This window comes from Rhopalosiphum padi, chromosome 1 (genome assembly GCF_020882245.1).
Source record: "Rhopalosiphum padi isolate XX-2018 chromosome 1, ASM2088224v1, whole genome shotgun sequence".
NCBI lineage: Eukaryota > Metazoa > Arthropoda > Insecta > Hemiptera > Aphididae > Rhopalosiphum > Rhopalosiphum padi.
The window spans coordinates 71,465,702-71,482,728 of NC_083597.1; the positions used below are offsets into that span (position 1 = coordinate 71,465,702).

The 17,027-nt window shown below is 24.7% G+C and overlaps 1 protein-coding gene across 1 annotated transcript in view; it reads right to left on the reverse strand.

The window, feature by feature from the left end:
* Nucleotides 1-5,610: 5,610 nt before the first annotated feature.
* Nucleotides 5,611-17,027, reverse strand: part of LOC132917029 (metal cation symporter ZIP8-like) — a 37,041-nt gene continuing 25,624 nt past the window's right edge. The window contains exons 8-9 of the mRNA XM_060977540.1: nucleotides 7,539-7,687; nucleotides 5,611-7,384 (exon numbers count right to left, since the gene is read on the reverse strand). Of these exons, the coding sequence (XP_060833523.1) occupies nucleotides 7,541-7,687 (147 nt within the window). The 3' untranslated portion in view covers nucleotides 5,611-7,384; nucleotides 7,539-7,540. The remainder of the gene's footprint in view (nucleotides 7,385-7,538; nucleotides 7,688-17,027) is intronic.

Below are 17,027 nucleotides of genomic sequence, written 5' to 3' on the forward strand. Positions count from 1 at the left end.
AAAATAAAACCATATAATAGCATACGTTTGTCTAAAAACCAAAAATATTATGCGTTGTATATTAGCCATGTTATTCAGAATTAAATCTTACCATAAAATTATATAATATTATATTAAAACGTATTTAACGAAATATTACTCCCAAATCGTTACTCCAAAAGTGCAAACACATATTCTTATTAAACATTAATATCATCATGTTGATTATATTATTTTACTTATTATTGTTTATTTATAAAGTGCCTGCCAACACGGACATGTATAGATATTAAAAAATTAGAAATAACTAAATTATTGTAAAGTTATAACTTAAATTTATTAGTTAGTAAATCATAAATATATTTCATATCTACAGTAATGTAATTATGTATTATTTACAGTTCTATAAATATAATTCATGTTTAAAGACCAATTAATTCAATGAAGTGGATGATTGGATTGTGACGGTACGATGCGAAATGACTGAGAACTCACCGATTTAATGTTAAATCATTAAGATAGTTTTGACACTTTGTGGATATGATAACTTTTTCTTAGCCTTTACTATATTTTATATTAACTGAAGATACAAATGTATTTTTATTAAAAAGTTTTTGATTATATGCGTTGCTTATTGTGTACATACGTGTTATGTCTCAATTTAATTATAAAACAAAAGAGGGTTTTTTTTTTTAAGATATATTTAATAAGTACATTATTTGACGAATTGTATGTTATTATTCAGAATTTTATTTATGTAGTTGTTCATTATTTTACTTATTTTGTTATTGATTAATTTGTAATACTAATTACCAACCGGCAATAATTGAAATTTATATTGTCATTTAATATCACTAATAAGGCATAATAATTTTAATGAATTTAATTGAATTTTCATAGGTAAGTAATTTTATTAGAGTGCTTACTGTTTAATCCTGTCCAATTGAGAATTTATTTTCTTTGATAAATATTAACCTATCTATATGTATATTGACATAAAATAAAAATTAAATTACCCCATACAATTTATTACAAGATCATAAAGATGATACTGATTTAAATAGTGGCTCTCAATTAAAAGGTGTATCTTATATATTTAAATGTTATTTTAAGTAGTCAATAAGTATATTATTTTCATGCATTATAAAGGAATACTGTACAACAACCTCCTTCGAATGCTTCGCCGTTTAAGCCAAGTGACCATCAAAATGTTGATAATAAAATTGACATGCCTTACTAATGTTTCTGTAGATTTAGGTTTAACAATGCTTAAAACGATTGCACCTCAAGTTTACATAACATAGTAAATTCAAATCCAGTGAGTGGGACATAAACGACTAGTCAGTAATCTGTTAAACGTTACAACATCTATTTGATACCAAAATAATGTAGGAATGTCTATCGAAACTTGTGTTAATTCCCAAAGCAATTTAAACGGAGAAACAACCGTGGAACTCTAATCTATAAGTCTGACATGAGTGAGATTATTTATAAATATAAAATAAAAAGTCACTAATGTGGTAAAAAGTTCCATTATACAGTTGATATCCAATCAATGGATTAAATATATATATATATATATATTTGTTTCAAAGCTTTAGAGTTTTATTTTTTCTATATACTCACCTACAATAATGATCACAAAAAAATATATAATTAAAAAGAACGGTAGTCGGTAATGCTAATTTAATATTTTAGTATATTAGAAAAGAAATACATACTAAAATTTCAAATCAACATCTAAAATTTAAAAAAAAAAATCCATTTCTTAATCTTTTTTTGTTATTTCTAATATTAATTTGATATTAATAAATATATTAAACTACTCGTATATAATAAATACCATGATGATATAATAAATAAACTGTACGATTGTGTCTTACGCTAGTATTTTAAACATTGTATAAACTAAACAATAATAATTGTCAGAAGTGATGCTTTCAGCTTTATTATTTATTACAAATAGGAAATAAAACTACAAATTTTGATCTCTAACAACGTCGCTGTACTACGAGTATATTATGTGATGTATACCTACTAAACATACGTTATACATAAAACATTCATAAAAAGTTAACAAATAGTGAAATAAATTAAACAAATTAAATTGTCAAAAAAATATGATCTAGATACCAATGATGTATTTACAAGAAGACAATTTAAAAAAAAGCTAAAGTAAATTTAAAATTCATGAATAACGATTATAATCGTAAAAATATTACTAAACTGACTTTAAAACGTTACAAAACACAAAATAGTATGAAGAGGACGGTTACTAAAAATATTTGAAAGAAAATGGTAATTGTAATGATATTATAATCATTGTTATCGTGAGCAATATTTATTATAAGATTTATTAAAAAAAAAAAATAGCAAACAACGGTTAGCCGACCGCAGAAACCGAATATCCTTCAAATAGAAACCCTCTCCATTGACTTATCACACTCTGATGTCAACACTCTGATTATAATATCATTATTCTATCTGTCTGTCGAGTAATCACTTTATAGTTTCACGGAGTCATTTAACGATAAGTGTGTTGCTGTCTGGCCTGCCCTGTAAGACAACGGATGACGTAGGAAAGAAATATCCGCCAAAGAGAGAGATTGTCCTTGTCCTTTAGAAGCACAAATCCCTTTAACTGCGTCGCCCACAGTTATTTGGTGTGTTAGACAGAGTTGTAATTTCGTCAGTGGACGAATTTCGACCAGTATCCGAGGATCAAATCTTGCGGACGACGTCAAGCTGTTTTCATGTGAGCTATAATTAGTGCATTATTATTGTGTTTGTATGTTATCATGATAAATGCAGTGTGCTTATGTTGCGCAATAGAATATAGATAACTGTGTGAAACAAGTAAGATTTATAAGTATATATATATATATATATATATATATATATATTATATAAAAGTTGTATTTTACCATAATATATATTTTGTTCAAAATACACGTATCGTGAAATTCTTTAGATATAATAAAACATAATATATTTATTTTAGTTTATCATTTTTACGTGTTAGGTACAAAGTTAATTTGAATTAAATAAATAATAATACCTACAGTATAATTTATAATTTCACATGCGTATTTATAAGTGGCACTATTCTTTTTTTTACCATTATATTGATATTATGTATAGTGTATACGTATATTATAATATATATTACAACGTAAAATATACTTCATATTTATATTGATAGAAGTTGCGAACGTTATACAATAATCGATGTGAATTGTCTACTAAACAAAAATGTATAAGGAGCTTCATCATAAAAATATTATTCAAGCCAAACCGATCAATATATATTAAGTGCACAAGGTTTAATAATATCAAAACAAATTAAGGTGAATAATATATTATTTCGTAAACAGTAACAAGGTAACGATAATGTTAAGAACTTTAAACTATTTTCATGTTAAACTATTTTACGTAATTTCACATCGATTTCTCAAAACTATGTTGATGGACATTCCGATGCTATAGCTACCTACTAAGTACTTTTGTCAATCATTTATAATATCAATGCATTTCTTCATAATCATTTATTATTTATTCCAATTCTATATTTTCTACTGTCTAAGAATCTGAAAATTATCAAAATGCATTGTATGGTAGTAAAAAAATATAGTACATTAAATATATTCAATTTCGACTGTGTTTCTACTGAAATATACCTATCTTATTATAAATTTGTCGTCAATCCTATCTATTAGAAATAACTTCTAGAAACATATTTGAAGTCTACATTAAGTTTACTTGAAATCAGATTTCTGTTTTTTTTCAGATAAATATAATTTTAAAATTTCAATAATAATATTAAAGTTAAAAAAATAATTTAAAAATTAAAAAAAATAGAAAATTATTTTCAAGTAAATTTCATGATGGATTAAAATATTTTTTTTCAAATATATTATCGATTCAATTAGTAAATAAAATTGGTAAAATAATGATAAAATCCGTATTCAAGCACTTAGAAAATTCCCTATATTGAAATCCGTAAATACGATTGGTAAGCATTTGATTTAATTTTAAATAATTATAATATTTATCGATTTTAAAACATCTAAACATGAAGCAATTAAATTAAATTGATATTGGTTACTATTAAAAATTATCAGTTTCACTCAAATTTATATTGATAGCTAAACATCTTTAAAATAAAGTTGTATATTATAATGATATAAGTAAACATTTTTTTTTAAAATTTACAATATGTTTTTAGAACAAGAAGTTCAACAATTTTAGAACTATTCCAATTTAGTTAATACATACATCGATAATGATTCTAATTCCCCAACAAAAATATGGCCCAATATTTCTGATTTAAAGTATGAATTTAAGTATTGAACAATTCATAATGCATTAGAAAGTTTTTACGTGAAATTCAATTTTTTTTTCATGTATATATATTCAAGTTAATTATTTTTTTTTTTAGGTTTAAAACAATTTCAAATTAAAATACTTACAATATTTTGTACTCCTAGTCGTAAAACTAAACATATAAATAAATAAACAGTTTAAAACAAAAGATCGGCTAAAACAAAATATAAGTACCTATAACTGGAAATGAAAGCTGACAAAATTAATCGATGAATGTGGTCAGATCATACAGGAAAAAAATGTATGGCTACCTGAGATTATCGTGTATGAGACCAAATATACCTAATACAAAACATATAACATGAAAAAAATAACATTCAAACTATAAAATATAATATAAAATGTATTAAAATACTACTTTCATTTTCATTTTATCCAATATAATATTAAATGCATTCGTTTTGGTAAAGTATTTGAAAAAAATTTAATGTTCACGATGATAAATACATCAGTAGCATACCCTAGCATGTCTGGGTAGCTAAAAAAATAAAATAGCGAACATTATTAAGATAGGGATTTCCATTATCCGTACGAGTAAAATGGAAACGAAATGTCAATGTATTATTACTGCTGCGACAACAAAACCCGTGAAAATGTTACAAAATGAAGTGTCCACAGCGGATACAATTTGACAAGTTAGATTAATAATCTAAAATCTAGATTATAGATTATAGTGTTATTTTATATGATGCTAGTAATTATTGTACACGATTTATTTTATAAAACGATTTACTTAAGAACATATTATTTATATATATTTTTTTTGTATAAAATATACACTTTGTTTATACCAAGGAATAATATAGAAATTTCAATCGATCGGCTAATCGAATTTCCATTTACTTTTGATCTGAAGTCTGAACCTCTGAGAAACATTGAAGCGAGTACCAACCTGAGGTTATACGCGTTTGTTTTACCAACAACCCGCGCTCAAGGCTACTCAATTCGAATCAAACCGTACAATATCGAAAGCATGCTTATACTCTAGGTATTAATAATATTCAATATCGGGGAAAAAAAAAATATGGTAATAATGAGTGCCGAGAGGGAGGTACATCCCTTTTACCGCTCTGTATAGGCCACTGCACAAGTTGGTTAGCAGACGTTCGTTTGATAGAAATTCCCCACTAAGTATTTAATAGCTCAAGCACGTGCAGGAGTAAACTGTACATTAATACGTACGAGTATTATAGTACGCACATATGAAATTACGTAATTAATTTTAGTTAGTAAAAAGAAAATAATCAATAAAAATGGTAAAACAATATAATGACAAAATACCTTTAAAACAATAAAACATATGAAATAATATGATTTTTGTACAAGTATCAATATAAATGTTCAACCAAATATTTATCAAACTATTAAACTAATTTAAAAATTTAAATGTTTTACCAATTAATGTTTTGATTGGTACAGCTTCACATTCTAAAAACTCTATAATATTCTAATGTCTATCTTAAAATAATATTTAACACAATTAATTTAATATACACTATACAGTTTATGTACACAGTTTTAATAAAATACTCAATACAATTACATACAGTTTAAAAATCAACATAGAATAAAAATAATATATTGGACTTAGGTAATTATTTAAAATTAAATACATTTCATACATTATTCTAATTTCCGATCAATCTAACAAATTAATAATTTAAGATGGAATACCTTAAAGTTTAAAAATTTTAAATTTACTTGTATATTGATTATAAAAAATATTATCCAACGTTATAAAAAGCAAAATACTTTAAAATTAAATCAATACTTCAAATGGTTATTTCTAAAAAAAAATTTATCGTATCCGTATATATTATGTAGCTTAAGATTCTTTTAAAATACGTTTCGATACCCGGATTAAGGGTTAAATGAGATGAGCAATAGCTTAAAGTGAAATTTATAATTTAGATTTTTATGGAAGTTGTCAAAATTCCAATCCGCTAATGAGCTTTTTAAACACGCAAGTCAGGACCTGACTATAATATAATATATAGTTGAACTATAATATTGTATCATATAAAATTAATATAAAAACATTTTAAATTTGTGAAAGATTTCACCATTCGGTAATTAACTTATAAAGTAAACACGAGGTTTTGATATCTAAAATGTAAAAACAATAAAAAAAATAAAAAATAATTTTGAATATGAATAATGTCTACTTTGGACTGGTTGAATTTAGTCAACGTACGTATGAAATATTTTAAGTTGTAAGGCAGTTACATATAGGTACTATGACCATGCATTTTGAATTAATATATAAATCGAAAACTTTAATTTTATTATAATAATATTAAGTTAACGTTACAAACGTGATTTAAATATTTAAAAAAGGTTTTCTTTAATTATACTATGCAGTTGAACCTTTAAGTTCAATGAATACTTCATTGCCTACGTAAAAAAAACGCATAATTTAACAATTGTAAATATATAATGGTAATGGTATGAATAATAAATTAAAAGAAGGGTGCTGGTTATAATTTATAACGATTTTAGTAATGATTCTAGTTAAACATATTTAAACAAATTATTCTTACAAAATACTAACGAAATCATCTGATTCAAAAAATCAAAATCACAACCGATGAATACCGTAAAAATTGATTTACCAGGTACTTATAAATTAATGATAATATGATATATTTCTTATAAAACTACGTTAAAAAATAAAATATTTCTTTGTAATAACCAACGATATTAAAAGTATATGAAATTTACATTAAATTTTAAAAACTTATCACAAGACGACGTCTGTCGTTATTTTACATACTATATAAATTAAATAAATAAAAAATATAATAACTATTAACTTCGTTTTCATACCTATTATTTACTTCTAACTTATTGAGCCAACCACTCCTTTGCATTAGTTATTATGTTTAATATTGAAGCAATATTATTGTACAATGAACGTAGCTAGTGATAATTAAAAAATATATAAATATGTTAAATTTCGTAAAACCCTCCACCAGACGTTCAAAGAATAATGTACGATAAATATTTAGGTATATTTATATATCTGAAAAAAATAATAAAATAAGAATAAATATATCTTCAATTCAGTTTATACATATTCGCATAGATACAGTTGTATCATCTGCTCACATATTATAATAGCACGTTTTTTGATGGGTAAAAAACGAACGTAAGATGTTATTATATTATTTTCTTACCATTAAATTTTCATGAAATCCGAAAACGTGATTAGATACATCAGAGTAGCGCCGGTCAGCATCCCAATGTTTTGCAATAACAGTCCAATATATGCAGACGTCTTGCTTTCAATCAGATTTTCATCGATCATACTCTTCATTTCTGGTGTCTAAAAAACAAAAATAACAAATAAACTTTCCTCTTTATAAACCACTAACTTGAATAGTATGTATTCATAAAACTAATAGAAAATTAAATTTTAAGAAAACATTATCAGAAAATCACACCCCAACAGACAAGAAAAAATACCATTATCACACAAATAATCCATGTAATGTCGATCTTACAAACATTCACGTAACCAGTATTTTTTTTTTTTTTTCAATAAAGTGGGTAACATTTTTAAGCCCCTTTATAACTCCTGGGGTTTCACCCTTATAATTTTCCTTCACCACGATATTTTCAGAAAAATAATAAATTTTAATTGCGATGTATATAATATTATAGATACCCTTTATACTAACTTGTTAGTCGAAGTATATTATTGTTTAATATTTGAATACAAATATATTTCCGCGTGATCGTATATATTATAGAACAACATTATTAATATATAAATACATCATACGAGTACAAAAATTATTGTACCTACCTATTGTTATTTAGCCCCACGCGTGTATGTATTATAATGTACCTATCTACGTATAATGACTATAATGGACAATTCAAACACAACGCTATATAATATGGCGAATCCGGCTTCAAACCATTTCTCACAATAATAAGATACAAATAAACTATATATTTTATCATTGTTAAACAAGTATCTAGTGGGATTTTGTGTGTTAACGTATTCGCAATTAGTTTTTAGTGAAAATCATTTTGTGGTAATATCAGAAGAAATCAAAAAATTAACATTTTCCAAAAACGATAAATATGTTTTATACGTCCTACAAATACAAAGTCGTTTACGCAGTTTATTCGTTGAGATTTTTTTTTTCAAATTTCGTTTACCGTTGCTATTGTTGACTTGGGAAATGGGAAATAACGATAAATTATATCATACACTTAAGATGACGTGAAAATCGCGATGCAAAAGTCATGTGGGCTGGGACGTCATACAGAATCCCTCCATGCGTAAGCCTCTAAGGAAAAGTATATACCTATTGCGAGACGACTTCCAGAGGTTTACGAAATAATATATAAAAACGAGGCTTTCGGACGAGTTTATATTGACAAAATAAAATCGATTTGCCATCACCGTATGTATAATAATATGATTTATTGTCGAAAAAAGCCACGTAGAATTGACTAGCTGATCATGATGATATCTAGACGTCCGTCTAAAATAGTTCTTTGTGATCCCTGCTCGCAAAACGTGTGGCTGAAGAAATTACAAAAATTTCATACAATAAATATAAAATAACAACACTGCGGGAGGTAATATTTCTCGATACCTATATTTTTTTCTTAAATGTTTACAACAATAACGACACTATTTTATTTTTTTGTGTCATCTTATAGTTAATAAAAAGAGTATACACTTCTTCTGTTTTGCGGTGTTTACAATATTTTTAATTAATCTCTAGTCTTTTGTTATAAATTTATAATATAAAGTTTAGGACATTGAAATATAATGGTTAATATAACATCTATTAAAAAATAGTTATTAATGATTAAACTCGTGCGTTTAGGAGTTTTGGGGAACAAAACATAATACCTGACTCATTGCAATTTGTCCGGAAAAAAATATTCATGGATAATTTAGAACAATAATGTCGATGATAATAATACGTTTTACAATTTATTCGTTTTAGTAATAATTATTAAATAACTACATATTATTATAAACGCATTGTGCACACAAATATAATATGATGTATATTTTTTTACGGTATGTATGAGATAAAATTGATCACAAATTAGTACGTACAAAACTCAACTAAAATATTATAAAATACGTTGAACAATGTAAATTTAATAGCTGGATAATATTTTATTCTGACGAATATTTAAATGAATACCTACCTATGCATAAATATAATGAATTTACAATAAAATAATTAATTTATAAATGTAATTTGAATAATTTATAAAAACTTTTCAGTTTTGTATTTATAATAAAATGATTAAGAAAATTCAAACTATCGTTTTGCAAAATTAAATATCATTTCGCATTACTTTAGTACATATATTTAGCAGATTCGGTGTAAAGCTCTAATATTTAAAGTCAAATACGAGTGTAAACGAGCACAACATAAACATATATTCTGTTTTGTTTTAGTTAAACACAACGTAACTAACTAAACAAACTTACAAAAATATCCTGCATTAAAAAGTATGTATGAGAGTATGGTCACGTCAATAAATTCATATAGTATAACCGAATAAAGTGTTTTTTTAAATAAATAAAAAACTGTTAAAGCAACATTACTCAAAGTGTATAGACGACGAAATAACAATGCAATCTACTTTAAAATAACCATCAGCGTACTATTTCTCAAAATTAAATTTCAAATATTTGAATCTAGCAAAACAATTATTATAATACATTATATTTACCTTTATTACTTATCTTAATTATTTTTCAAATACTAACCTTGCTGAGTCTTTAAGACTGGTGAAAAATAATAATTCACATTAAATGATAGATTTTAAAACTAATTTTATAACTTTAAAAAAATAAAAAATTTAGCAAGTTTTATTTGGTTTATATACAGGTGCGAGGTGACTATATATAGGTACCAAATTGTATTTTTTACATTATTCAAATAATTTAACATGTTCATGAGAATACTACATAATATTATGATACAATTATGAATTATCATTAATGTTTTTAAACCACTGTGGTCTACTGATATGATTATCTTAAATCGGAAATAAAAACTGTATGAATGTTTAATGCGATTTGTATACAATTTGATTTATGAAAAAATAATCCTCAACAGTCTTGTAATATCAACTTCTGTATTAACTCAATCTAATCGAAGGACAGAACTTTAAATGTTGTCATAAATCAAAATGTTCAGAAAATCACCAAAATATAGGTACTCTATTTATCATAAAATACGTTTCAAATATCATTTTTCAGAACTATTTTATATTATATAATACAACCGATTAATTAATAGAAATTTATTTAGTTGATACTAATTTAAAAAAATATATTCAAATAATAAATTCATTAAAATAATTTCGAACATATGAAGTCTTTTTAATATAATATTATAGGTACAGTATTATCTAACATTAACAGATTAAAATATTTTTAAAATGTCATTCAGTTTCAGATTGTAGAATGCTGAAATAATAATGTTGCCACAATAAAATAAAGATATGTTAGATTTATATTTTATATAGCAAACGGACATCGGTATTCAACAAGAGCTTGACAGTGTGCAGAGTCTGTTTTTATAGTTCAATTGAGAGCGCCAATTTTTCAGTCACGTAGATAATCGATTTGGAGGCATCCCACGGCTACTTAGAGAGATATTGCAGAACTCATCTGGACCCATTGAAAAAAAATAGTGTATTCGAAACATCGAGACAAAAATAACAGAGGAACAAAGAAAATATAAACCAAAAAACAAAATTCAAAACTATACGTGTACAATACGCTTAGCACAGTCATCACCAGTCCTGCGCAAATAACATAATATAATAATATTATTATACTGATTTTTTTTATTATTTACCATTTTAAAAATATATTTCAAATCGTCCATATATTTTCACCATTGATCTTATAGAATATAAAAAAAAATTATACGTATTTGCTCGCAGTTTAACCTCGTATCACTCAGGACTGTTTTGATACACCGACAATAATATGATAATTATTTATATTTTTATTTATTACATACCTAAATACAACATTTTAATTTAACTCCTAACCATTATATAAATACTATAAATTATGATTATTATTATTAATATTAATATACTCCTTTACGCATGTAACTTATAGTGTACCTATATTTGTTATAATATACTGATGAATATAGAATAGAATATATCCTTAATCCTTAAACAATACACATAAGCTATTATAAATAAATTGTATAAAAACAATTTCTAATAAATATAAATATAATACATAATTATATACAATAAAATTATACTAATATTTTATTAAATGTCAAGTAGTAGAGAATATAAATAAAATTCATACTAAGCTATATTATTATAGACATTTTGTCAGAATCGTAATTATTGTTATTTATTTATTTCACAAAATTTTAGATTGAAGTATTTGATTGGCTAAGAATATTTATATAAAAAAAATTATATTATACAACTATATTTAGTGAAATTATTTCAATTTTATTTCAGCGTAGTACAAAATTTATCATTCGATTCAGTATCTCTAGTATAGCTCATATTCCATTATATACATATTAAATTAAAAAATGTTTCGTTTGAGAATGAAAATAATGAATTAATAGAAATCGATTTTTCTATTACGTTTATCTATTATTCAGTTAATTAGTTATAAATATTATTTTTAATGCATTTATTAGTTATTAGAAGTTCTCAAAGATATAAAACATAATATTGAGTATTAATTTTAAAATATTTCTCTGTTTTATTAACAAGCCAATTAAACCACTTTAAATCATAAAAAATGCTAAAATAAAATAAATTCAAAAAGTCCTTTTTTAAATTCATAGCAAAAAAACCTTTTATACGCTGTTTTTTTAATTAATTCGATGAACAAACTAACTATGAAATTTAAATACTTCAATGTATGTATACTAGTGTAAACATTATGATTGTTTATACTGTTATTGTAATATACAATTAGTTATTTGTGACCACTTTCCAACGGCTTATTTATTCACTTTTAATTTGATCAATTTGATTTCCCATGACAGTACATTAAAAAAAATTCTAAAGGCTCGACCATTTGAATAAAATCTCATCTACATATTAATTTACATCGGTGAAAGCTTTTTTTCTTTAGCATTAAATAATAATCCAAATGTAAAATCACATATATTTTATCCCGAATGAATCTCATCATTTTAAATATTTATTAATGCATTAAACTCAATATTTTTTTGTATAATATATGTACCAAACAAATATTCGTGTTACTTGTAAGTACTTGAAAACGCATAAATTATATCACAACGTATAGTACCTATCAGCTTACATTATTAAATATTTCCAATTCTGTTTCATATTCAAACTTTTGTTATAAATTATTTCAATATAATGTTTCATTTTTTTTTTTTTTTTTTTTAATGAACGATTTATATAACAACTTTGGAGTAGACGCCCATATCCTAGGCATAATCGATACGTTATTTAATTGGTCCCTAAAATATAAAGGTTTTGTTTAGGAACAATATAAGTAGAAGACTAAAGATTCTAATTTGGGAATCAATATTTATGAGAGTTAAAACAAAAGGTTTTAATTTACATAACAATCGGTAGACCTAACTTTAAAAACTAATTTAAAATCACTTTATAAACTTGTTATATTATTGTAATCTCTCTTTAAATGTATATTAATATACCGTTTGTATTTTCTAACTACGACTTATCTGAAAAACACTCGATCACTAAAGATGTAAAACGTTTTTTTTCAAATGATCTAATAAAAAAATATTAAACTAAATCCAAATACTCAATTAACGTGCATTATTATCAGAAAAACATGATAAATATTATTAAAAAATAAATTATACGACTTCAGGTAATAATATATAATTTTGATTGTAAATATAATATTTACTGTTTACTAACTTTGTAAAATAAGTATAATCAAATACATATTGGTTAAAAACTTGAAAAATTATGCAAGATTCTTTATAGCCTAATAGGTTTTTATGATAGCTACCTATTTAAAAAATATTTAATAAACACAAGCATAAATTTTATTTATAAGCATTTGAAGATAAGTTTTGGACAAAATTAAATGAAAAAATAAAGATTTTAGTTATTTTATTATAATTTAAAAACATTTTTCGCTAATATTAAACTTTAATGTATATTATTATATTTTATAAGCACAATAACATTTTTTTTTTTCGAAAAAAATTAATTCTACTTACTGCATTGCTAATATTAAAATAAATTACTTTAATAACAATTAAATGTATTATAAAATATAGCCTGACTGATGGTCTAGTCTCAGAATCGTTTTTCGTTTGCAATGATTTATGATTGAATTCAAATTTAACACATACGACATAGGTACATTATAGTGACTTAATCCTCAGTGACAGATATACTCGACACCTACTGTACAGTAGAGTGATTGCCTACATTCTCCCTTTTTATTTTGATATAAAGTTTGATCAAATAAGCCTGTATAGAATTCCACTTAAGTGTTTGAACAAACGAATTTTTAACAACATACAGTTAAATTTAAAAAAAAAAATGGAAACTCGCTCTGCTGTGTAGTAAGTTTTGGGTGTACCTCATCATTGAGTGAGTTGGTCACTTTAATTATATCTTAAATTTAAATTCAATGGTAAATCATTGAACACAAAAAACAATTCTGAGCGGATACGGTGAGTCAGACTATTTCTAAAGATATTTTGTAATTTATTTATACTATTAGTTATCATTTATTTTTCTATTAATAGAAAGGAATATTGAACTTATTTTTACCAAAAATATCATATAATACCGATTATAACAATTTGATAACTTCTAATGCTTATTTAATTGAGTATAAAAAATAATAATTTAACTAATAATGAAACATTTGAAGATTTATGACTAATAAGAACAAAATAAATAATGAAAATCGTTATAAATCATTATTCTATGTTTGAGTATACATTGTTGTCAACATTAGTAATTCATAATCTCATAAAAAATCTACTTATGTGGCTAAACAATAAACTTTAATTTTTTTAAATTCCAATCAAAAAATCCCTATGAGGAATCTTATGTTATATTTTCACGCCTTTAGTATTTTATTATAAAGTGTTGATATTCATTAAGTATACTGTCTACGCAAAATGTTATGGTTAAAATACCTACATTTTTTTTTTACCTACAACTTACAAGCCGTGTCGTAGCTACCGCAGGGATAACAAAGGCAGTTACCTTAAAGCAATTAAACATTTTTTGGGTGCTCACGACAGGGGTGAAACAATTATTTTGCCTCGAGGCGCTATTATATGTAGCTACGTTATTGCCTTCAAGTATATTCTTATTCAATTTAAATAGTAAAGATTAGGATTGATAATTTTACTCTTAAATATTATGTAAGGTCGTGTAACAAATTAAACTATTAACTTAGTATGTATTTGGAACATTTTATCAATAAACATATCTCCTCTCCTTCATTCCTTCATATTATGTACGCCACTGTAAATATTAATATAAAAGTTTATAAAGGTATAATATGAAGGTTTTGATTTTGATTAACACAAAAATTAAATATGGTGAGCAATACTGCATGTAAATCAAGTTCAATATATTTTTGATACGACTAATGAGTGGTTCGAGTAGTTTATATTGTAAATTTGTAAATTTATATTAATAATCTATAATCACACGATTTGTTATTTAGAAATTCTATGGTTGTTTATTTTTTAATTTCGACAAAAAATAAAATTCGTTTTTATCAAAAGCTTGTGTAAATATTACAATTTTTCACATTTTTTGTGTTTACAATTATTTTGAAAAGTAGCGAGAAACATTTGAACCCCCTACCTAAAAATTTAAGACTAAAACATTACTCTTCATTTTAAAACTAATAGATTTATCGCTCTACTCAGAACCCAAAATAAATAAATATAAAACACAAAATGTATTGTCGATCAAATAAAAAAACGTAAGATGTGAGTATAAAATCAGAAGACTAAACTACCAAAGATAAAAAGAATTTATAGTGAGAAATTCCATTGTTGTGGTGACGATGAAGTAAGATAATATGTTATATATTTTTTTGTGATCTAAAATGACTAGAAACAAAATCCGATTAAACAAAACGTTTAAGTGAGCTGACAATATAAGACAAGAAAAGAAACAGAGTATACTCTTACTTTTGTATATATGTATAAAAGATAAAAGAAAATACATTTGAAATAAACATCGTTTTAGTGTTTTACATCGTAAATCGTGAACAGGCTGACATTTCCGTTGGCCAAATGGCATAGGAGCTCAGCAATAAACAGAAGCAGATTTGCATTTTGACTAACCTAACTTTGACTAACCAACCGCTAGGTATTATTATTTATTGATTTTAAATTGACACGGCTTTTCCTGTCACTATTATTATTTTACTTTTTCCGGTTTTCAAAAATCAACCATGACGTAACAACAAACAAAATATAAAATATTGTTGTTTTTCAATTTGTTTTCCTGGTTGAGTTGGTGATATTTATTCGGTTTACATATTATAATCTATGAAATAGTATAGATTTATGACTATAAACAGAATATTATAATCCGAATAATGTAATATATTATTAATTATAATTTATAATAGATAATATATCTATACACAATTAAATATGACGTGTGGTGTAGACGTGTGTATCTTTATAATCTGATATTGAATCACGAATAACATTATTTAAAAACAGGACAACCGAAATGGTGGTATGATGTTTTAATTTATTTAACTAATATTATGTTTAATTAGTACTATGCGTGTAAATAAATTTAGGAAATCTTAAAACCCGCTATGTACCTAATACAAGAATTTTTTTCGTATGACAAAATTAATAAAATAATACGAATACAGCTGCAACAGTGACATATGATGTGACAACGTGGATTTTACTTTGGGAAAAGTTTTATCTCTAACATTTTTAAATAGTATAATATTCTAAAGTAGTCAAAATATAATATATTCTACAAGTTTAAGCTTATGAATCTGCTTCTGCTTTAGTGGGAAAACTCAATAATTTATTGTAAATATTTTATTAGAGATTTTATTGATAGTTATCGAAAATAATCGTTTTTCTTAAAGCTGATTAGCCGATTGCGGGCTAAATATAGATAATTGTTATGACCACCCTCCCCTCCCCCATAAACACACACACACAAAATGGAATAGTATGTAATATATATATCCGTGTACAATGTTATTAGTAATCGAGTTGTGGGCCACTACTAGTTATGAAGCATTATATCAATATCATTATTACCCCCCTCCCTGAAAAAAAATTAATAAAAAACCAAATGTTCCACATGCTTATAATACGTGTTTTATATTGTATATATATATGGTACGCCATATATTATTATGAACACGAACACCAATAATATTACCGACGACGCGCCGGTCGGAGAACACTGCATTATTATAGCTATAAATTTAAATAACAATTATAATATTACACTATATTACGACCGTTAATTATAAATGATAAAAACGGTAAAATGGTTTTGATCCGATCCTACTTTATATATATACTGTATACAATATAAGTATATAACGTAATATGTTGTGTAATATCTTTTGCGCGTCGTCATTATTTACCCGAGAACGTTAACCCATATTTTACTATGTAAGTTTTAAGTGACGTCGCAGT